Raw genomic sequence first — 22,858 nt, 5'->3', positions numbered from 1 at the left:
TGGAGCGCAATTAATTGAGGAAGATTCACCTTGATTGACTCAACATTTTTCTATTAGAAAATGGCTGATTGAGTGATGTCCTAATTAAATACCTGGAGGTATTTCAGGAAAGTCTCGGGACTATCAAAGCGGCCAAGGCCATCACGCCTGTTGACCAGGAAACAATTTCACTATTCTGCAAGACCAGCCCAGTGCCATTTGTCTCACAGACAAAAGCAGAGGCAGAAATCAGAAGGCTAGAAAGCGAAGAAATCACCCAAAACTATGCCATCTGATCAATTCATACCGGTAAGGGTTTGTATCAAGGTCTAAAACTGCCATTTGGGGTATCTTGAACCTATGAAGTTTTCCAGTGGATGACGAAGAACATTTTTACAAAGCCCACCCCAGGTCACCATTTATCTTGATGATACACTAAGAACAGGGAAGACCAATAAGGAGCACTTCGAGAACTTGGACATATTCCTGAGACATTTCCCCCAGGCAGGCATTTGCCTTAGAAGGGAAAAATGTGTCTTCCAGACATCCCAAGTGACCTACTTGGGCCACAGCATTGACAAGACTGGGTTACATTTATTGGAAGATAAAGTGAGGGTGATCAAAGATGCTCCAACTCTCATGTTTGCACCAGAGCCGAGATCTTTTCTTGGTTTGGTGATTTATTATGGATAGATTAGATTAGATTCTCTACAGTGTGGAAACAGGCCCTTCAGCCCACCCCTACACTCCGAAAAGTAACCCACCCAGACCCATTTTCCCTCCGACTAATGCTCCTAATGCTATGAGGAGAAAGTGAGGACTGCAGATGCTGGAGATCAGAGCTGAAAATGTGTTGCTGGAAAAGCGCAGCAGGTCAGGCAGCCTCCAAGGAACAGGAGATTCGACGTTTCGGGCATAAAAAGGGCTTATGCCCGAAACATCGAATCTCCTGTTCCTTGGATGCTGCCTGACCTGCTGCGCTTTTCCAGCAACACATTTTCAGCACCTAATGCTATGGGCAACTTAGCACGGTCAATTCACCTGACCTTCACATCTTTGGACTGTGGGAGGAAACCAGAGTACCAGAAGGAAACCCACACAGACACGGGGAGAGTGTGCAAACTCCACACAGACAGTCGCCCAAGTCTGGAATCGAACCTGGGACCCTGGTGCTAACCACTGAGCCACTGTGCCGCCCAATAGTTAATACATAACCTGGCCTCCATTCTGGTACCTTTGTTCAACCCTTAAAAAAGAGCCTTGGAGATGGTCACGTAGCCAAGCCGTAGCTTTTAGGGAAGTGAAGAAACAGCTGTATCAGGTATCAGCACACCATGATCCCACGCGATGTCTGATATTGACGTGTGATGCTTCCCATAAGCCATTGGGTTAGCATTAGTTGTAGGTGGCCCAATGGAGAGGAATGTCCAATAGCGTATGCATCCAGGACTTTGCCTAAAGCAGAGCTTAAATATGCCCGGATGGACAAGGAAGGCTTGGTGGTAATATTTGGAGTCAGGAAGTTCCACCAATACCTTTATGGACATAAATCTGTAACAACAACAGACAATAAACCAGAGGCCTACTTAAAGAAGACAAGGACATAATTTCAGGCCAAATTCAGTGGTGGGCTGTGATACTAAATGCATATCATTACACGTTGGAACACCGACCAGAAGGCAAAGTAGCAAACGCAGATGCACTGAGCTGTCTCCCACTGGCAGAGACACCACCTGTGGTACCACCATTGGAAGAGTCTGGAATGATTTTACATTTTCTCGACATACTTTTAGTCTCAGATGACAATATCAGACTTTGGAGCAGGGCGTTTCTGGCCCTGGTAAAATTGAAGCAGCTGGTGGTGATGAGGAAAGGGCCATCAGAATTAGAATTTAAAGATTTCCAAACCCGAAGGGACCAAATCACAATAGAGGGTGTCATGTTATTATGGAAAGCAAGAGTAGTTGGGCCAAGCAACAGTCGCTGCCAGATACTGGCTGATCTCCACCAAGGTCATCCAGGGGGTTGCAAAATAAAGATGTTGGTGAGATGGTGGCCAGGATTGGATGCAGACATAGCTCACATTCCTGATGAAGGGCTTATGTCCGAAACATCTCCTGCTCCTCAGTTGCTGCCTGACCTGCTGTGCTTTTCCAACGTCACACTTTTCGACTCTGACCGCCACCCCCCCCCACCCCCCCTCCCCCCCCCCCCCCCCCCCCCCCAGCACCTGAAGTCCTCATTTTCTCCCAGCAGATATAGCTGCTTTGGTGGAGCAGTGCTCGAGTGCCAACAAGGGCAAAACTTACAGGCAGCAGCTTCCCACATTCGAAGAAATGGTCAAATAAATGCTGGACTTAGTCACACACCAACTGTGCGGGTCTTGTCATGGGCTTAATAGTCTGAGTCATTGTGAAAGCTCACTTAAAGTGGCTGGATGTGCCACAGAGTTCATTCATCAAACATGGAGACAACAATATAATAACTCCACGCATCGTTTGCAACATACAGACTCACGGACATGTTGGTCACAGATAACAGGCCATCGTTTAGCAGCAGAGAATTTGACTATTTCAAAGTTGAATGGTATTTGACATATAAGGACAGCTCTATACTATCCAACATCCAATGGTCTGGTCGAAAACAGGAGTTTTATACTTTGAAGGCAGGTTTAAAGGAACAGCCTATAGCTTCACTGTCTCTGTTCCTATTCGATTATAGGATCACCTCTCATATTCCAGCAGAGTTGCTAAATGGGATAAAACCCAGCACCAAGTGAAATCGGATCTTCCCAGACCTGAGGGCAAGGGGGAAAGGGCATCAGGAAAACCAATTACGGCCACAAGAGACAGTTTAGGGGACAAAATTTGATGTAAGAACCATGGAAATGACCCTGCATGGGTAAGAGGCATGGTCAACGTGAGGTCAAATCCACTGAGGTATAAGGTTCAGATAGGTACGTGGTCTTGATCAAGCATGTGGACACATGAAAGTCGCAAACAGTGTGGAAGCAAAATGTGCCCGGCCCCTCAATAGCCCTCCCAACTTTTCCAGAACCTGTGGGGTCCCCACTCTCAGTCAAACATTGAAGATATCTTAGAATCACAGGTGGGCATGGCGCATGTCTCCATCTTGGAACCTCTGCCATCTGAACAGGAGAATGGTTTCCTTCAGAGAAGCTTGGGCACAAGATGCAAACAATTGTGCGTGACATGACAGAGGCAGGGTTGGAGGAACCAGATTTGGTGCTAAACCCCTTGGGAGGAACTACAAAGAAAAGAAAAGTCCCTTGGTCCACAAACTCCAAAGGGCAGGGATTTGGAGACTGTAACAAGGTCAGCCATTAGACATATAGAAGAACTTGGTCTCATTAGGGAGTGCTGGCTGACGGACATAAACAGGGGTGTCAGATGTTCTGAGCATTGGCACTGTGCCACAGTTATCAGCACAGACCTATAGTCAATAACCACGTATTCCCAGTAGCTATCAGCACTGACCTATAGTCAATAACCACGTATTCCCAGTAGCTATCAGCACTGACCTATAGTCAATACACCACGTATTCCCAGTAGCTATCAGCACTGACCTATAGTCAATAACCACATATTCCCAGTAGCTATCAGCACTGATCTATAGTCAATACACCACGTATTCCCAGTAGCTATCAGCATTGACCTATAGTCAATACACCACGTATTCCCAGTAGCTATCAGCACTGACCTATAGTCAATACACCACGTATTCCCAGTAGCTATCAGCAATGACCTATAGTCAATACACCACGTATTCCCAGGAGCTATCAGCACTGACCTATAGGCAATACACCACGTATTCCCAGTAGCTATCAGCACTGACCTATAGGCAATACACCACGTATTCCCAGTAGCTATCAGCACTGACCTATAGGCAATACACCACGTATTCCCAGGAGCTATCAGCACTGACCTATAGGCAATACACCACGTATTCCCAGTAGCTATCAGCACTGACCTATAGTCAATACACCACGTATTCCCAGGAGTTATCAGCACTGACCTATAGTCAATACACCACGTATTCCCAGGAGCTATCAGCACTGACCTATAGGCAATACACCACGTATTCCCAGTAGCTATCAGTACTGACCTATAGTCAATACACCACGTATTCCCAGTAGCTATCAGTACTGACCTATAGTCAATACACCACATATTCCCAGTAGCTATCAGTATTGAACTATCCTCAATACACCACGTATTCCCAGTAGCTATCAGCCCTGAACTCTAGTCAATACACCACGTATTCCCAGTAGCTATCAGCACTGACCTATAGTCAATACACGACGTATTCCCAGTAGCTATCAGCACTGACCTACAGTCAATACACCACCTATTCCCAGTAGCTATCAGTACTGACCTATAGTCAATACACCACGTAATCCCAGTAGCTATCAGTACTGACCTATAGTCAATACACCACGTATTCCCAGTAGCTATCAGTACTGACCTATAGTCAATACACCACGTATTCCCAGTAGCTATCAGCACTGACCTATAGTCAATACACCACATATTCCCAGTAGCTATCAGCACTGACTTACAGTCAATACACCACGTATTCCCAGTAGCTATCAGCACTGACCTATAGTCAATACACCACGTATTCCCAGTAGCTATCAGTACTGACCTATAGTCAATACACCACATATTCCCAGTAGCTATCAGCACTGACCTGCAGTCAATACACCACGTATTCCCAGTAGCTATCAGCCCTGAACTCTAGTCAATACACCACGTATTCCCAGTAGCTATCAGCACTGACCTGCTGTCAATACACCACGTATTCCCAGGAGCTATCAGCACTGACCTATAGTCAATACACCACGTATTCCCAGGAGCTATCAGCACTGACCTATAGTCAATAACCACGTATTCCCAGTAGCTATCAGCACTGACCTATAGTCAACACACCACGTATTCCCAGTAGCTATCAGCATTGACCCATAGACAATACACCATGTATTCCCAGTAGCTATCAGCATTGAACTGTAGACAATGCACCATGTATTCCCAGTAGTTATCAGCACTGACCTATCGGCAACACACCACGTATTCCCAGTAGCTATCAGCATTGACCTATAGACAATACACCACGTATTCCCAGTAGCTATCAGCATTGACCTGTAGACAATGCACCATGTATTCCCAGTAGTTATCAGCACTGGCCTATCGGCAACACACCACGTATTCCCAGTAGCTATCAGCATTGACCTATAGACAATACACCACGTATTCCCAGGAGCTATCAGCACTGACCTATAGTCAATACACCACGTATTCCCAGGAGCTATCAGCACTGACCTACAGTCAATACACCCCGTATTCCCAGTAGCTATCAGCACTGACCTGTAAGACCTTCCCCTGTGGGCCTTCATCGAACAATAACGCTTGCTGGTAAACAGGGTCCATGGATTTCCTTGATAGCTTGGTTTTTCTCTTTGCTATACACACACCATTCTCCAGCAGGTACACCTTAATGTATGGAGCTGAAATACACAAGGTACAACCTGTAAACTGTGGGGCACCAGAAAAAAACCCAACCGCGAACATAAAGGTGTTGAAACATAATGCTGATTCATGCATTTCGGAAAGTATAATAAACTTGTCTTTACATAAGCAGCATCTGCAAGTTTAGGGCAACCAAAGCAATTTACAGCTGATTAGCTACTTTACAATGTTGTCATGTTCAAAACACAGTAAGCAAGCTCCCACTACAAGTGGCCCCAGGAAATCTGGATGCTCATGGAAGGATTAATTGGCCCAGACACTAGGATGAATTCATTCGATCCAAATCAAAAGGTATTGAGAGATTCATTACGTCCACACTACAAGCAAAACAGGAATACAGTTTAACACCTAATCTGAAAGAATGGCACCTTTGACAGTGCAGCACACTTTGAGAACAGCAGCCCAAACTAGTGCCTGCTTGGCTCTGTGTCTAGCTGGAGATGATATGCCTTGAAATAACCTTGTAACTTGTGCCAAGCAATCGGTAGCACACGCACAGCTGATAGCCACATGAGAAGACATTGTGCATTTTGAGGGAGTTGTGAAATCAGTATCAAAATGAACCAGAGGCTTGCGACTCTGTTGATCTCGTGGGGCTATCATCGAAGACGAGAATGAACACTGGCACCATCCAGTCCTTTCCAGAGTAAAGGTGAAAAGGATCAGTGCAGGCCAGTGGCCAGACCAGCTCCGACCAAGTCAATCAGCTGTCTGGTCATTCAGTGGGTACCACTCAAGCCTGAGTCAGAGACAGTGAGTTCAAGTGACAAGGTGAATACTGTATTGTAGCACTGAGATGCAGTGAAAAAATAAAAACATAGAAATAGAAACATTCGACCCTTCAAGACCACTAAACCATTCAACTATGCTTCACCACAGCTGCTTATCCAACTCAGTACTCTAGTCCCATGTTGTCCCTTTAGCCCTGAGAACTTTATCTAACCCCTTCTTGAAAACGTTGGCCTCAGCTGCTTTCTATTGTAGCTAATTTCAGTGATAGTTAATGGCTTCCTACTTTCTGGGTGAAGAAATTTCTCCTCATCTCAGTCATAAATGGTCTACTTATCCTTTAACTGTAACCCCTGGTTCTGAGCTCCCTAGTCATCAGCAACATCTTCCTGCGATGGTCCTGTGAGAATTTTATAGGTCTCTATGAGACCTCATTCTTCTAAATCCCAGTGAATGTAACCCTGAGCAATCCAGTGCCGCCTCATACATCAGCCTGCCATCCCAGGAATCAGCCTGGTAAACCTTCGCTGCACTCCCTCTGTAGTCAGATCATCCTTCCTCAGATTAGAAAACCCAAATTGTACACAATATTCAAAGGGTGCTCTCACTAAGACCCCGTATAATTACAGCAAGGTATCCCTGCTCCAGTATTCAAATCCTAAACAAGGCCAGTTTATTCTGTGTTTTCCTGCTGGGGTGGTCTATTTTGCCGTGATTGAGCTAATGTACAACAGGAAACTGGAAGATTAAGACAAAACTATTGATTATTAATCTTCATTTTAACAGTTTACGTTTGAGGCAATCAGAGACTGAGCTGTTCACTGTGAAATGGAGCAGCTGGAACTGAGGAACCACCTCAATCCTTATACTTTCTCTGGCCCACAGCAAATGGAAAGGGAGTTGGAATCTTTGCAAGGGCTGAGGTGCACAGGGAATGGTGATGCTGGGCTGCCCTCTGGTGGTGATAAGATTGGACCTAGTGACTGTAAAGTAGGCCAAAAGTGATGGGATTTTTAAAAAATCAAATGAACTGTGAACAATTCGAGAACTGCTAAACCTTCACTTGCAGGCAGAGTAACTCAAAATATTCACAGTACTGCAGTAAATTAAATTACTAAAGACACCTCCTCAGATACAAGTATTTAAACGATGTCATATGGACTTGCTCATGGGTAGTGTGAACCACTACTGTACTGATTCATTCCTGTGATGGCTTCTAAATGTTTACTCAGCCTACTCATGAAAGGTGACTACTGCCATTGGGAGCGGGTGTTCTATAACAGACATCGAAAATAGTTCCAGTGAGGTGTGCTTCAACAAATTGACAGTTAAATTCTCGGTTCCTGTCTGAGGCAGTTGGTCAGCATCAGGTAACTGGTTTTAGATTTTCCTCCCACGCATTTTCAAAAGTGTGAGTAGTTCATTGGCTGATTCCTTGCTTGTTCCGTTAATATTTGAACCAATTGGTGTGCAAGTATTAATGTTCTTTGTAACCATGACATTTTTCAAGCTGTAATGTTTTAAGTTAACATTCTGGAAAGTGACAACAGACAGCCACTGTGTTCATTGAAGCTCTCCAGATATTAATCTGCATCTCTATCGGATGTACAACAGTAATTGTCACTTCTCTTCTTTACAGAGCAGCAAGTGTGTTCTTACAGCATCCTGGACTATATTTATCTCTCAAGCAACTGCTAAAACAGATGACATGATTATGAATACATTGTTTTTTGAGGTGGTTCAGAAATGCCTCACTGATTCTGGTACATGATGACCCACTGTAAATACGTAAATGTCTTTCTCAGTTAGTGCTCTCAAATACTGAACAAAATGCAGGGAATGCTGAGCATAAGAACATGACAGAGGAAAGCAAATAGATATGTAAGCAGTGTGCCAGTGTCTCTGTCCGAGAGAAGAGCAGTGCTGTCATCACCAGAGAGAATCCCAGAAACCTAAAGTCCAATGGAGGTCATTGAACCCCCCCCCCACCTGTGCCTGCTCTTTGAAAGAGCTGAGCTAATTATGGGATAGCGATTTTTGAGAAGACTTGATAAGTGAGCTGGAAGGTTTGTTTTCAGACGTTTCATCACCATACGAGGTAACATCATCAGTGAGAGAGTCCGGTGAAGCACTTCACTGGAAACTCTCACTGATGATGTTACCTCGTACGGTGACAAAACATCTGAAAACAAACCTTCAAGTTCAGCAAGCTAACTTACAGACTAATAATGATGGGATATTGGTCCAATGTGTTTCTTTAGGATTCAGTACAATGGGTGTGAATGGGAAGGGGTTTGATCCATTCTGATTCTGTACCGTGGATGTGGATGGGAAGGGGTTTGATTTATCAGGAATCAATATAATAGGCCTGAAAGTAGGTTCTTTGTTGACTCCTGTGATGGTAGTTAGGAATTGCCTTGCTCATGTTGAGCAGACAGTGTTAGTTACTGATAATCAGCAATACATCTGACAAAAGACATTTTCCTTTTAAGGACAGGATTGCTGGTCTCATTGCATACAGAATGGGATAACCTACTCAGAGTGATACCTTTTCACACTGCTAGTTAGAATAGAATGATGCACTACATATTAGACCCAGGTCTCTGTTAAAATGAGGTAATAATGTATACATTTCACTTCAAACAGTAGTGTGTAACTCTTTCTGAGCACTGACCTGGCAGAGCTTTCGTACCAGGCTTTGGGGTCAGTCCCCTGGCTTGAATAATCTCCACCTCCAGCTGTCCACTTCGGTCAGCCATCCCAATGTGAATATCACCTGCATTGCAGAGAGATACATTGATTAGATCACAACATGCGCATCAATGAGTGTGGAAACCAACTCTAAATCCCTCAATTAGATTCCACTCTGTAACTCATTCCTGGGAATCATCCTGAGCCCCTGGATTAGATTCCAATTTGTAACTCACTCCCAAGTAAATGTTATTCTATATATTATAATCTATCCCTGAACCCCTCAATGAGATTCCAGTCCGTAACTCAATGCTGGGGATCCCTTATTCTAAATATAAACCCTCTGAAACTCTCGATTAGACCCAGTCTGTAATTCACCCCCAGGAATCCATTAGCCCATAACCCCTGAACCCATCAATTAGATTCCAGTCTGTAATTTACTGTCAGAAATCTGTTAATTATATATAAATCCCATGAGCCCCTTGCTTAGATTCCAATTTGTAACTCGCTATCAGGTAACTGTTATTCTATTTATAATCTATCCCTGACACCCTCAATTAGATTCCAGTCTGTAATCACTCCCGGGAATCTGTTATTCTATGTATAAATCTTTCAATTAGATTCCGGTCTGTAAACCACTCCTGGTATTATTCTATATATATAAACTCCTCAATTAGATTCCAGCCTGTAACCCACTCCTGGGGATCTGTTATTTTATATATAAACCTCTCAATTAGATTCCAATCTGTAACTCACTCCCGGGGATATTTATTCTATATATAAATCTTTCAATTAGATTCCTATTTGTAACTCACTCCCAGTGATTGGTTACTCTATATATAAACTTCTCAATTAGATTCCAGTCTGTAACTCACTCCAGGGGATCTGTTATTCTATGTATAAACCCCTCAATTAAATGCCAGTGTATAACTCACTACTAGGTATGGAAATCACCTTGAACTGACTGAATACTTAGATTTCAATCCTGAAATCACTCTTAGGGAATCTATTCTATTTATAAATAAGCTGATGTTTCAATTGGACATTAATGGTTTATTAAGATGGTAATTCTAGAGGTGTTCCAGTTGTGGGTCAAATTCCTGCAGCTGACCTGTACTTATCTGAAAATTGCATCATTATACGTGAATACATCTACCATTTGTTGATCTCTTGCAATATGTTTGCTTTTGGTCTCACTTTCAGGAATTGCCTGGTTTTTAACCTCAACCCTCTGACCTCCCTCACTGTTGTTTTCAATCTCCTTTGATGTTCCTCATCTGGTGCTTATAAACTCTTTCTAGATTTGAACATCCTCAAACTTTCCTCAAATAATGTCACACACTCTATAATTTTTGGGTCTCCTCATTCAAGTGATAGAGTAAAAATTGCTCTTTTTTGTTTTATTTGATTCTTAACCCACTATATCTTTTTAATTCTGGATAGGCCATGACTGCAGTACTGTGTTCAACCTTCAGCACCACATGGGAAGGATGATAAGGCCTTGGAGAAGCCAGGGATTTTATTGGGATTGTTCCAGGGATGAGAGGTTTCAGTTGTTTGGAGAAACTGGGCTTGTTCTCCTTAGAGAAGCAAAGATTTTATAGAGATGTTTAGAACCATGAAGAACAAATAAAGGAAATTATCTTTTCCCAGTGACATATATGCCACTAACTAATGTAATGTGCAAACAAAGCAAGGGTGATGTGAGAAAACACGGTTTACACACAAGTAGTGACACTGCCTTGAAGTGAGATGGAGGCAGATTCAACTGAGCCATTCACGAGGGTATTGGATGGTTATTTGGATAGAAATGGTATGCAGGAGATTGGCTCTATGTAATAGAACCAGTCCAGAGACAATGGGCTGAATGGCCTCCTTTGCAGCATAACAGGTCTGTTATTCTGTGACATCACAGATTGTAGAGGAAAATAGAAGCTCATAGTGTGGAGATAACATATTGGCTTGGACAGAAAGTTGGCTCTCTGACTGAAAACAGAAGGTATGCAAGATGCAGGGGAGCGAAAGCATCGTAGCTAAATAAGCAGATGATACCAAGTGGGTTTGGAAGTCTGCTCAGAGGAAGAGTCATCTGTGAATCTGGTTTCTGTTGCACTTTGAGATCATAAGGTCACAGTAAGACATAGGAACAGAGGCAGGCCATTCAGCCCATCAAGTTTGCTCCACCGTTCAATGAGATCATTCCTGATCTGAAGATCAGCCTCAATTCCACTTACTTGCCTTTTCTCCATAAACTTCAGTTAGAGACATAGAGTGATAGAGATGTACAGCATGGAAACAGACCCTTCGGTCCAACCCAACCATGCCGACCAGATATCCCAATCCAATCTAGTCCCACCTGCCAGCACCTGGCCCATATCCCTCCAAACCCTTCCTATTCATATACCCATCCAAATGCCTTTTAAATGTTGCAATTGTACCAGCCTCCACCACTTCTTCTGGCAACTCATTCCATACACCTGCCACCATCTGTGTGAAAACATTGCCCCTTAGGTCTCTTTTATATCTTTCCCCTCTCACCCTAGACTTTGTCTATTTACCCTATCCATGCCTCTCATAATTTTGTAAACCTCTATAACGTCACCCCTCAGTCTCCGACGCTCCAGGGAAAACAGCCCCAGCCTGTTCAGCGTCTCCCTGTAGCTCAAATCCTCCAACCCTGGCAACATCCTTCTAAATCTTTTCTGAACCCTTTCAAGTTTCACAACATCTTTCCAATAGTAAGGAGACCAGAGTTGCATGCAATATTCCAACAGTGGCCTGACCAATGTCCTGTACAGCCGCAACATGACCTTCCAACTCCTGTACTCCATATCCTGACTAATAAAGGAAAGGTTTGCTGTCAAGTTCTGCAGTCAGTCAGTCCTCTGAATAACTGTTCCACCTACCACAGGGGCTTCATCATCCTCATCCTCGGCTAACTCTAATGCTGCCTCTTTCTCCTTCTCCTTTGCAAGGCTCTTCCAGGTCACATCATCATCTACAATTCGCATTCCTCCACCTTTATTCCCCTTACTGATTAAAAATCTGTCTCTCATATATGGGTGTACATAGTGACCCCGCCTTGACTGTCCTCAGTGGTAAGGAATCCCACAGAATCACTAGTGTCTGAGTGAAGAAATTCCTCCTCCTCTCTGTCTTAAGAGGGTGACCTCTTATTGTGAGATTATGCCCTCTTGTCCGAGATTCTCCAGAAAGCAAACAACTTTACTGCATCTACCTTGTCAATTCCCCTAAAAATCTTATGTGTTTCAATAAGTTTGCTTCTTATTTTTCTAAATTCCAATGAACACAGGCCCTAAGTAATCAACTTCTCTTCATAAGACAATCCCTCCATAACTAGGAGCAGCCTAGTGAACCTTCTCTGGGCTGCCTCCAATCCCAGTACATGTTTCCTTCAATAATGGGGCCAAAATTGTTTACATTATGCTGGATGTAGTCTGACTAATGTGTTATTGGGGAAAATAAAAGCTCATAGTGTGGGGGATAACATGATGACTTGACAGAAAGTTGGCTGTAGTTTTACCAGGGCTTCCAATTTTTATTCTCCATTCCCTTTGAAATAAAGACCAACACTATATTTGCCATCCTTATCACCCGCTGGACTTGGATGCCAGTGTTCTGTAATTCATGGATGTGGACTCCCAATACCTTCTGTACTGCAGCTTCCTGCAATCTTTCCACATTTAAATAATATTCAGTTCCTCTATTCTTACTCCCAAAGAGTATAATCTCACAAGGTGCCCACATTATATTCCATCTGCCAGGTTTTCGTCCACTCCCCGAACCTCTCTATAAACTTCTGCAGTCTCTGCATAATCCTTACCACTTGCTATACATTGTAATATGCTGAAATTAACTGTGGGCCCAAAGTGGCACTTTACTAGTTTACAGGTTACCAACTTCAAAATACCTCCTTTATTCCAATTCCCCGTCTTCTATTAATTAGCCAATCCTCTAACCACGCTACTATACTAACTCCAGCACTATGACCTCTTTTTTATTAAATAGTTTAATGTGTGGCACCTTATCAACTGCATTTTTAAACAGCTGCATTTACTGGCACCAATGCATGTGCGCTATGCACCATGTAAATTCACAATGTGCCTTTAAATGGGTCTTGGGACCTGGGGCATGCACATGGGCAGTTTGGGGAATACAGCCTCAAGGGATTTGTCCTCACTGCCTATCTGTATTCTCACTCTGTCAATCCCATACCCTCATTCTCCCTCTCCATCTATCACTCTCACTATCCCCACATCCTCACTCCTCACACTCTCATCCTCCATCCGGTGTCCTCATTCTTACCTGCCCTCTCACTACCCCTTCCATCCTGAATCTTCAGTCTCCCTATCTCCTCAATCCCCCACTCTATCCCACATGCTCACCGTCTCCCAGTGTCCTCATGCCACCCCCCAACATCCTCAATCACCCACACACAGCCTCACTCCCCCTCCACCCCCCAACCCCTCACTCTGCGTCTTCACTCCCCTCTGCAGCCTTCCAGACCCACATTCTGCTCCTATAACTACTTGCTGCTAGCTGGGTTTTTCAATATATTCACTGATGTAACATATACCACAAAAAACTTACTATATGTTGAGTCAGATATCTGGAAGGTGACTGACAACTTTGTTCACTAATATATTTCAGACTTGCATATACAGACTGGGTGCTGTGCTAACTCAGATTTTATGCACATTACTGACATAATTGATTGAATTGTGGAATGACTGAGTGTACAGAGAGAGTATACAGAGATGGTGAACTCTCATACTAAAGCATTACAAGTCATGTTGTTGTAGAGTTGTCTTAAAAATATCTTTCTAAGATCTGTGGAATAACAGAACAACCTGTAAAAGAGAAAGGTGAAAGATTCTGAGGAGAGGTGGTGTGTGGGCATTGGCTGGAGGTAGGATTAATTTAAACCGAATAATTCCATGGTCTCTCCTGCACTGTTCTCTTCTGTTCTGCACTTTGTCCCACTCCATGCTCTTCCTGTCTGTGCTCTCCCTCTCCCAAACTCTCACACTCTCACCCTCTATGCTCTCCTACTCTGCACTCTCCTTCTCCACTCTCTCCCTCTCCTCCTATTCCCCCTCTGCTCTCTCCTGCCCCTCTCTCTCTCCTCCTCCAAGGGTCTAAAATGGTGATTGTATTTAAGCCAACTCATGAGCTTCAACTCTAACGAGGGACTTTATTAAACACTGAAGTAACAGCCAGAGACACTCTGTTATGTTTCACCTAGTTATCTCATAAAAACATACACAGATCTTCTGGTTGCAAAGCAGAGTGCAGTAATATGCCCTCACAGGTTGCTATCAGGATCCCTCAGAAGCTGCAAGACAGTGACTCCATGAGAATTGCTCAGGACGTTTAACCTTCTGATCAGCAATTAACCAGCATCTGGAGCCGATTGAAAACATCTCCGACTCAGATCAGAGGTTCTGAAGCACGGTGGCTCAGTGGTTAGCACCGCTGCCTCACAGCGCCAGGACCTAGGTTCGATTCCAACCTCGAGTGAGTGTCTGTGTGGAGTTTGTACATTCTCCTCGTGTCTGTGTGGGTTTCCTCCGGGTGCTCCAGTTTCCTCCCACAGTCCAAAGATGTGCAGGTTAGGCGGATTGGCCATGCTAAATTGTCCATAGTGTTCAGGGATGTGTAGATTAAGTACGTTCGGCAGGGGTAAATAAAAGGTAGGGAAATGGGTCTGGGTGGGATACTCTTCGGAGGGTTGGTGTGGACTTGTTGGGCTGAAGGGCCTTGTTGGCCTTTTTCCACACTGTAGGGATTCTATATGCTCAATGAAGAGTAGTGATCCACTTTGACCTGGATCTTTACCCATGAATGGTTACAGGAAAACCCAGCACCCTCCCCAAAACCAGCATGGACTACCTCAACCAGGGCTAGTCTCACTTGACCTGATATCTATCCCTAAACCAAGACCCCTTCAGACTCAGCCTGACACATCTCTGATCTGACAGCCCCTTTGACATAATTCCCCCCTTAACTCCCAACTGTCCCATCCCCAACTGCCAACTGACTCAAAATTTGCCTTCCCCAACATTACCCCCATCATTACCCAAACCCCTCCTAAATGACCAAATCTACCCACTCACCCACCCAATTCCCATTCCATCCCTTCACCCACTAACCTGCCATTGTGCCCCTCACCCGTCTACCCTACACACGTGCTGTGCTTATCAAAGAGGCTTTGAGCTTTTAAACACTGGAATAGAGCTGCTGCTGCTGTACACAGGAGGGGTGGCTCGATCTCTCGCACTGATTGTGCTTTGCTGTTGAAGGCTCTCTGATCATGAGGCTCGAATTGGCTCATTCATGATGCTCCAGGTGAGAGAGGGAGAAAAGGAAAGAGTGGCAATCCCACTCTGATTAGCCCTGATAGGAAAATTTAGTCCAATCAGATTTGTTAGGTTCTCTCTGATCAAGTGGAATGCTTCAAGGTCCTCAGTCTCTCAATCCTTCATTTCTCTCACTGTTTCCTCTCAACTGATGTCGGGTTAACTAGTTACGGGTTAACTGGTTCGATATTTCCTATGTTTCCTTTGTAGACTGACATTTGCAATCAAAAGGATGATTTCTAAATGGAGAGAACCTCTAGTTCCACACAGCTCCTCGGGCGGATTGGGAACTCCGGCTGGAGATGGACAGATGGACAGGACAGTGAAGCCTCAATACTATCAGACATTGTTCTAACAAGCTGGTAGAATGGAGTGAGAACCTACCCATGGAAGGTGCTGCCAATGTTTGTCTCCCCACAAGCTGTGCAGGGCCAATTCCATCCAAAAAATCACTGAATTGGCCATCTGCTCCCAATCGTGCTGTGGGGAAAACCAAACTGCAAAAACAAGAGACAATGATTAGTAACTGCTCCAAACAGTCCTGAGTATTCTTCATCAGACTGTATACAGGAATTCTGGGTGCAGTCAGAATTTGATGACTGTTTTGGCGAGGAAAGGATTAATGAGAGTTTGCTGAACAGTTATGGAGAGTTCACTCAGGTTTCACTCGTCAGTGACAGTGAAGGGACTGCAATATATTTCTGATTCAGGATGGGATATGGTTTACAGGGGAACCTGAGTGTGGTGGTGGGCCCGTGCTGGCCATTTTCTTTCGAGGTGGTAGGGGTCATGAGTTTGGAAGGAGCTGTCAAAAGATCTTTGGTGAGTTGCTGCAGTGCACCTTGTAATGCCACTGCCACTGTGCATCAGTGATGGAGGGAGTGAAGGCTGAAAGTGGTGGATATGGTGCTAATCAAACAGCCTGCTTTGTCCTGGATGGTGTCAAGCCTATTGAATGTTGTTGGAGCCGGACCCATCCAGGAAAGTGGGAAGTATTCCATCACACTCCTAACTTGTGCCTTGTAGATGGTGGACAGGCTTTGGGGAGTCAGGAGGTGAGTTATTTGCAGCAGGATTCCCAGTCCTTCACATGCTGAGGCATTCACAGTATTTACATGGGCTGGTCTAGTTCAGTTTCTGGTCCCCAGGATGTTGATAGTGGGGGATAAAGTGATGGAAGTGCCATTGAATATCAAGAGGAGATGGTTAGATTCTCTGTTGTTGGGGCTGGTCATTACCTGCCAGTTGTATGGCATGAATATTATTTGTCATTTATCAGCCTAATACAATTCTGCTGCTGATGATGGTTCACTGTACTCCATGGATGCTGAAAATGTGTTGCTGGTTAAAGCACAGCAGGTTAGGCAGCATCCAAGGAACAGGAAATTCGACGCTTTGGGCCAGAGCCCTTCATCATGAAGCCCTTCCTGATGAAGGGCTCTGGCCCGAAACGTCGAATTTCCTGTACCTTGGATGCTGCCTGACCTGCTGTGCTTTAACCAGCAACACATTTTCAGCTCTGATCTCCAGCATCTGCAGACCTCACTTTGTACTCCATAGATGCCCAGGCTTGAGTTGCTAGGTCTATTCAAAACCTTGAACATTTATTACAGTGATAATATCATGCAACATGATGGTGAGTATCCTCAAGGTGAAGATGGGGCTCCACCCCCATAAGAACCATGAGGTTGTCATTCTTACTGAGACAGTCAAGGACAGATGCATCTATGGCAGGAAGATTAATGATGATTTGTTCACACAGTTGTTTCCATCCATTGGTTCCTTCAGCATCTGAAGCTGACCAAATCTTGTTAGCAACCCCCACCCCCTCCATGAGAGCCATCAGCCAATCAAAGGCTGGAATAGCCTCATTGCCAATATTGCACTGGAATTGGTCATGGCTCTGGCTAATACTCACCAGGAATTGTTGATAAATTTCCTGATTCAATGATTGACAGCAGGATTGGGGGTAGAAGGGAAATGGTTAGGGGTGAGGGGAACGGGGGGAAGGGGTTAAAGACAGGGAGCGGCATGGTGGCTCAGTGGTTAGCACTGCTGCCTCACAGCACCAGGGACCTAAGTTCAATTCCAGCCTCAGGCGACTGTGTGGAGTTTGCATATTTTCCCCATGTCTGCGTGGATTTCCTCTGGGTGCTCCGGTTTCCTCCCACAATCCAAAGATGTGCAGGTTAGGTGAATTGACCATGCTAAATTGCCCACAGTGTTCAAAGAAGTTTAAACTAGATGCAGGGCAGGGGAATGAGTTACTCTTCGGAGGGTTGATATGGACGTGTTGGGCCGAAGGGCCCGTTTCCACACTGTAGGGGTTCTATGAGACAAGCCTGGGGGTGTCCACCTCCCACACTGATGCCTTGATTGGGCACAGAGTGTCTGACAATGAGAAACTGTCTCTCCACCAACCCCTGGCACTGCCAACAGCTGGGCAGCATCTCAGCAGCACAGGAAAGCTGTGCACCTCCCACTGAACCCTTGAGGCGGCGCAAGATCAGGGTTAATCCATAGTAACTGTTCATTCATAAGTCACACTGACAAGCCTTTCTCTTCATTGGTCCAGGAGGGTTTCCTCTCACTGTGGGAATGTGGCTGAACACTGCAGGATCTCCCCCGTGGCATCAGACTGTTTCCCATTCTGACAAGTACCAGATCTTAGAAAATACAGCAGCATCCTCAGTTTATACTTTAGATATTAACAATAAACATTTATTCATAATTGCAAGATATTTATTGCAAAGCGAAAATTAACTCTCCAGAACCTATTCAATATTTAAAGTTCGATAAAGTCCATTTTGTTCCATTTCTTCCAAGTGACATTACATAAATATTCAAGTTGCTGTAACCTTGAAGAAAAGATGTGACTGTTTTTAATGTGTGACCAAGGACAGGACATCAACAGGATGCAGTAAATAAACCAATCGAGCTTCTAGGAACACACCATCTCCACTCTAACAGATCATAAACGGAGACAGCACCAAAGTCTACATGATTTGCTAAAATGGGACATCTTTCATATCGCCTGTACTGCTGAGGGGCTGTCTCCCTTTGCCGGATACTCACTTGCCATCGGAGCTGTTACTGTTGGTGCTGCCGTCTGTTGATTCTCTGCTGCCTTGCCGTGTCACGCGGTTTCTCATTTCCATAGCAATACCCGTCTCCGTGCTCCTTCGGATGTTGCTTCGTAATTTCTTTGGAGCTGCCTCTGAAAAGGTAAAAGATGGAAAAATTTAGCACCACCAGATGGACTCATTCAGTCAATGCCACATTAATACTCAGTCTCAATACACCATTAATACTCAGTCTCACCATGGCCAATAATATCCAGTCTCACTCTTCCCCATTAATACCCAGTCTTACTCTGCCCCACTTACACCCAGTCTTAATGCCACATTAATACTAGTCTCACTCTCTCTTAACAAAGTCTTAACCTGCCCCAATAATATCACGTTAATATTGACCGATTAATACTGGTCTCATTTTGCCCTGCATTGGAGTGACAGGGTGTAGGGGAAACCAGGGACCAGGAATACCAGTTGGGAGACTTGGCAGTGCACAGGGGTGACAGGGTGTAGGAGTGCAAGGATATAGGGGTACCATGACATAAAGATAAAAGGACTAGGGGTACCAAGGAGCAAAGAAACCACAGTTAGGGGTATCAGAGCATGGTACCTGGGTCCAAGTATAGCATGGCCTAGAGGTACCAGGCCACAGGTTCACCAGTGTCCTGTGCTTCCAGCCTCTAGGGACTCAACAGCGATGAATTCAAAAATACCGCATTGATTGGAAAGTGTTTTGTGAAGTCCTGTGGCCATGAAAGTTCCTGGAGAAAAGCATAACCTTTCCTTTAGCTCAGCTCAAAGGTGGAGGGCCACAGGATGGAAGCCACAGGACAGACTGCTATGGGAACAGACTGACTATTTACCAGCTTGTGTAGCAGAGACTGAACTCTTAGCAGATGGGAAACACAATCTCTTCATTGCTTAGAGGAGGAGACAAAGTATTTAACAGTGAGTTCTATGAATAGAATTATCAACATTTAAAAATATCCTGAATGTTAGTCCGCCTAACACCCACAAACAGATCATCTTGTGTCTCATTTCCCACTTTGTTTTCAAGAGATCCGGAGACACAGCAATCAAATTTAATTTGTAGATGAAGACAAGGGCACAGATGGTCACAGACAGAGTTCTGCTTTACACAGGTTAATGAACACTTGGAATATTTACATCATAAGGATGTGTTAGCTGACAGCAATCTGTTCCAGAAATGGAACTGCCATGGAATTGCTCCTAAGGAAAAGCCTTCCTGTAGGCCAGGATTTCCAGTTTCCTTTATCCTTGCAAACAACCTTGTTAAGAGGGCACAGCAAGACAAACATGTTACACATTCACGGCATAGAGTCATGGAGTCATAGAGATGTACAGCATGGAAACAGACCGTTTGGTCCAACCCGCCCATGCCGACCAGTATCCCAACCCAGTCTAGTCCCACCTGCCAGCACCCAGCCCATATCCCTCCAAACCCTTCCTATTCATATACCCATCCAAATGCCTCTTTAATGTTGCAATTGTACCAGCCTCCACCACATCCTCTGGCAGCTCATTCCATACACATACCACCCTCTGCGTGAAAAAGTTGCCCCTTAGGTCTCTTTTATATCTTTCCCCTCTCACCCTAAAACTCGTTCTGGACTCCCCGATCCCAGGGAAAAGATTTTGTCTATTCATCCTATCCATGACCCTCATAATTTTGTAAACCTCCATAAGGTCACCCCTCAGCCTCCGACGCTCCAGGGAAAACAGCCCCAGCCTGTTCAGCCTCTCCCTGTAGCTCAGATCCTCCAATCCTGGCAACATCCTTGCAAATCTTTTCTGAACCCTTTCAACTTTCACAACATCTTTCCGATAAGAAGGAGACCAGAACTGCATGCAATATTCCAACAGTGGCCTAATCAATGTCCTATACAGCCACAGCATGACCTCCCAACTCCTACACTCAATACTCTGACCAATAAAGGTAAGCATACCAAACACCTTCTTCACTGTCCTACCTACCTGCGACTCCACTTTCAAGGAGCTATGAACCTGCATTCCAAGGTCTCTTTGTTCAGCAACACTCACTAGGACCTTACCATTAAGTGTATAAGTCCTGCTAAGATTTGCTTTCCCAAAATGCAGCACCTCAAATTTATCTGAATTAAACTCCATCTGCCACTTCTCAGCCCATTGGCCCATCTGATCCCGATCCTGTTGTAATCTGAGGTAACCCTCTTCGTTGTCCACTACACTCCAATTTTGGTGTCATCTGCAAACTTACTAACTATACCTCTTATGCTCACATCCAAATCATTTATATAAATGACAAAAAGTAGAGGGCCCTGCACCTTGTGGCACTCCACTGGTCACAGGCCTCCAATCTGAAAAACAACCCTCCACCACCACCCTCTGTCTTCTACCTTTGAGCCAGTTCTGTATCCAAATGGCTAGTTCTCCCTGCATTCCATGAGATCTAACCTTGCTAATCAGTCTCCCATGGGGAACCTTGTCGAATGCCTTACTGAAGTTCATATAGATCACATCTACTGCTCTGCCCTCATCAATCTTCTTTGTTACTTCTTCAAAAAACTCAATCAAGTTTGTGAGACATGATTTCCCACGCACAAAGCCATGTTGACTATCTTGAATCAGTCCTTGCCTTTCCAAATACATGTACATCCTGTCCCTCAGGATTCCCTCCAACAACTTGCCCACCACCAAGGTCAGGCTCACTGGTCTATAGTTCCCTGGCTTGTCTTTACCACCCTTCTTAAACAGTGGCACCACATTTGCCGACCTCCAGTCTACCGGCACCTCACCTGTGACTATTGATGATGCAAATATCTCAGCAAGAGGCCCAGCATTCAAGGGATGTAGAGTCAGTGTGGATAGAGCTGAGAAATTCTAAGGGTAAAAAGACCCTTTTGGGAGTTATCTACAGGCCCCCAAACAGTAGTCTGGATGTCAGATGTAAGTTGAATCAGGAGCTGAAATTGGCCTGTTGCAAAGATGTTACTACAGTTGTTATGGGGGATTTCAACATACAGGTAGACTGGGAGAATCAGGATGGTATTGGATCTCAAGAAAGAGACTTCTTGGAGTGCCTCCAAAATGGATTTTTAGAACAGCTGGTGCTGGAGCCGACCAGGGATAAGGCAATTCTGGATCTGGTGTTGTTCAACGAACCAGAATTGATCATAGACCTCGAAGTAAAGGAGCAATTGGGAAGTACTGACCATAATACAATTAGCTTCAATCTAAAATTTGAGAGGGAGAGGGTACAATCGGAAGTGACAATATTTCAGTTGAATAAAGGGAACTATGGAGCTATGAGGGAGGAGCTGGCCAAAGTACAATGGTGCAATACCTTAGCAGGAATGACAGTGGAGGAACAATGGCAGATATTTCTGTGTATAATGCAGAAGATGCAGGATCAGTTCATTCCAAAAAGGAAGAAAGATCCTAGGAGGAGGCATGGGCAGCCGTGGCTGATGAAGGAAGTTAAGAAACATATAAAGTCAAAAGAGAAAAAGTATAACATAGCAAAGATAAGTGGGAAAACGGAGGACTGGGAAGCTTTTAAAGAACAACAGAGGATTACTAAGAAGGAAATACATAGGGAAAAAATGAGGTCGAAGGTAAACGGGCCAAAAATATAAAGGAGGATAGTAAAAGCTTTTTTAGGTATGTGAAAGGCAGAAAAATGGTTAAGACTAAAATTGGGTCCTTGAAGACAGAAACAGGAGAATATATTACGGGGAACAAAGAAATGGCAGAAGAATTGAATTGGTACTTCAGATCTATGTTCATTGGGGAAGACACAAGCAATCTCCCTGAGGTAACAGTGGTTGAAGGACCTGAACTTAAGGGAATTTATATTTGTCAGGAATTGGTGTTGGAGAGACTGTTAGGTCTGAAGGTTGATAAGTCCCCGGGGCCTGACGGTCTACATCCCAGGGTACTGAAGGAGGTGGCTCGGGAAATTGTGGATGTGTTGGTGATTATTTTCAAGAGTTCGATAGATTCAAGATCAGTTCCTGCAGATTGCAGGATGGCTAATGTTGTAGCATTTTTTAAGAAAGGAGCGAGAGAAAAAGCAGGAAATTATAGACCACTTAGTCTGACCTCAGTGGTCGGAAAGATGCTGGAGTCAATTATAAAGGATGAAATTACGACACATCTGGATATTAGTAACAGAATAGGTCAGAGTCAGCATGGATTTATGAAGGGGAAATCATGCTTGACTAATCTTCTGGAATTTTTTAAGGATGTAACTCTAAAGAAGGACGAGGGAGATCCAGTAGATGTAGTGTACCTGGACTTTCAGAAAGCTTTTGATAAAATCTCACATAAGAGGTTAGTGAGTAAAATTAGAGTGCATTGGGGGCAAAGTACTGACTTGGATTGAAAGTTGGTTGACTGATAGGAAACAAAGAGTAGTGATAAACGGCTCCATTTTGGAATGGCAGGCAGTGACCAGTGG

The 22,858-nt window shown here is 44.3% G+C and overlaps 1 protein-coding gene across 1 annotated transcript in view; it reads right to left on the bottom strand.

Moving 5' to 3' along the window:
• Positions 1–22,858, bottom strand: part of LOC132830036 (regulating synaptic membrane exocytosis protein 3-like) — a 46,726-nt gene that overhangs the window by 6,371 nt on the left and 17,497 nt on the right. The window contains exons 2-5 of the mRNA XM_060847498.1: positions 18,401–18,542; positions 15,710–15,822; positions 8,929–9,030; positions 5,364–5,503 (exon numbers count right to left, since the gene is read on the bottom strand). Coding sequence (XP_060703481.1) covers positions 5,364–5,503; positions 8,929–9,030; positions 15,710–15,822; positions 18,401–18,483 — 438 coding nt within the window. The 5' untranslated portion in view covers positions 18,484–18,542. The remainder of the gene's footprint in view (positions 1–5,363; positions 5,504–8,928; positions 9,031–15,709; positions 15,823–18,400; positions 18,543–22,858) is intronic.

This window comes from Hemiscyllium ocellatum, chromosome 30, assembly GCF_020745735.1.
Source record: "Hemiscyllium ocellatum isolate sHemOce1 chromosome 30, sHemOce1.pat.X.cur, whole genome shotgun sequence".
In the NCBI taxonomy this organism is placed as follows: Eukaryota; Metazoa; Chordata; class Chondrichthyes; order Orectolobiformes; family Hemiscylliidae; genus Hemiscyllium; species Hemiscyllium ocellatum.
Note: the sequence above shows the minus strand (reverse complement) of the source record. Positions and strands in the feature narration are given on the sequence as shown.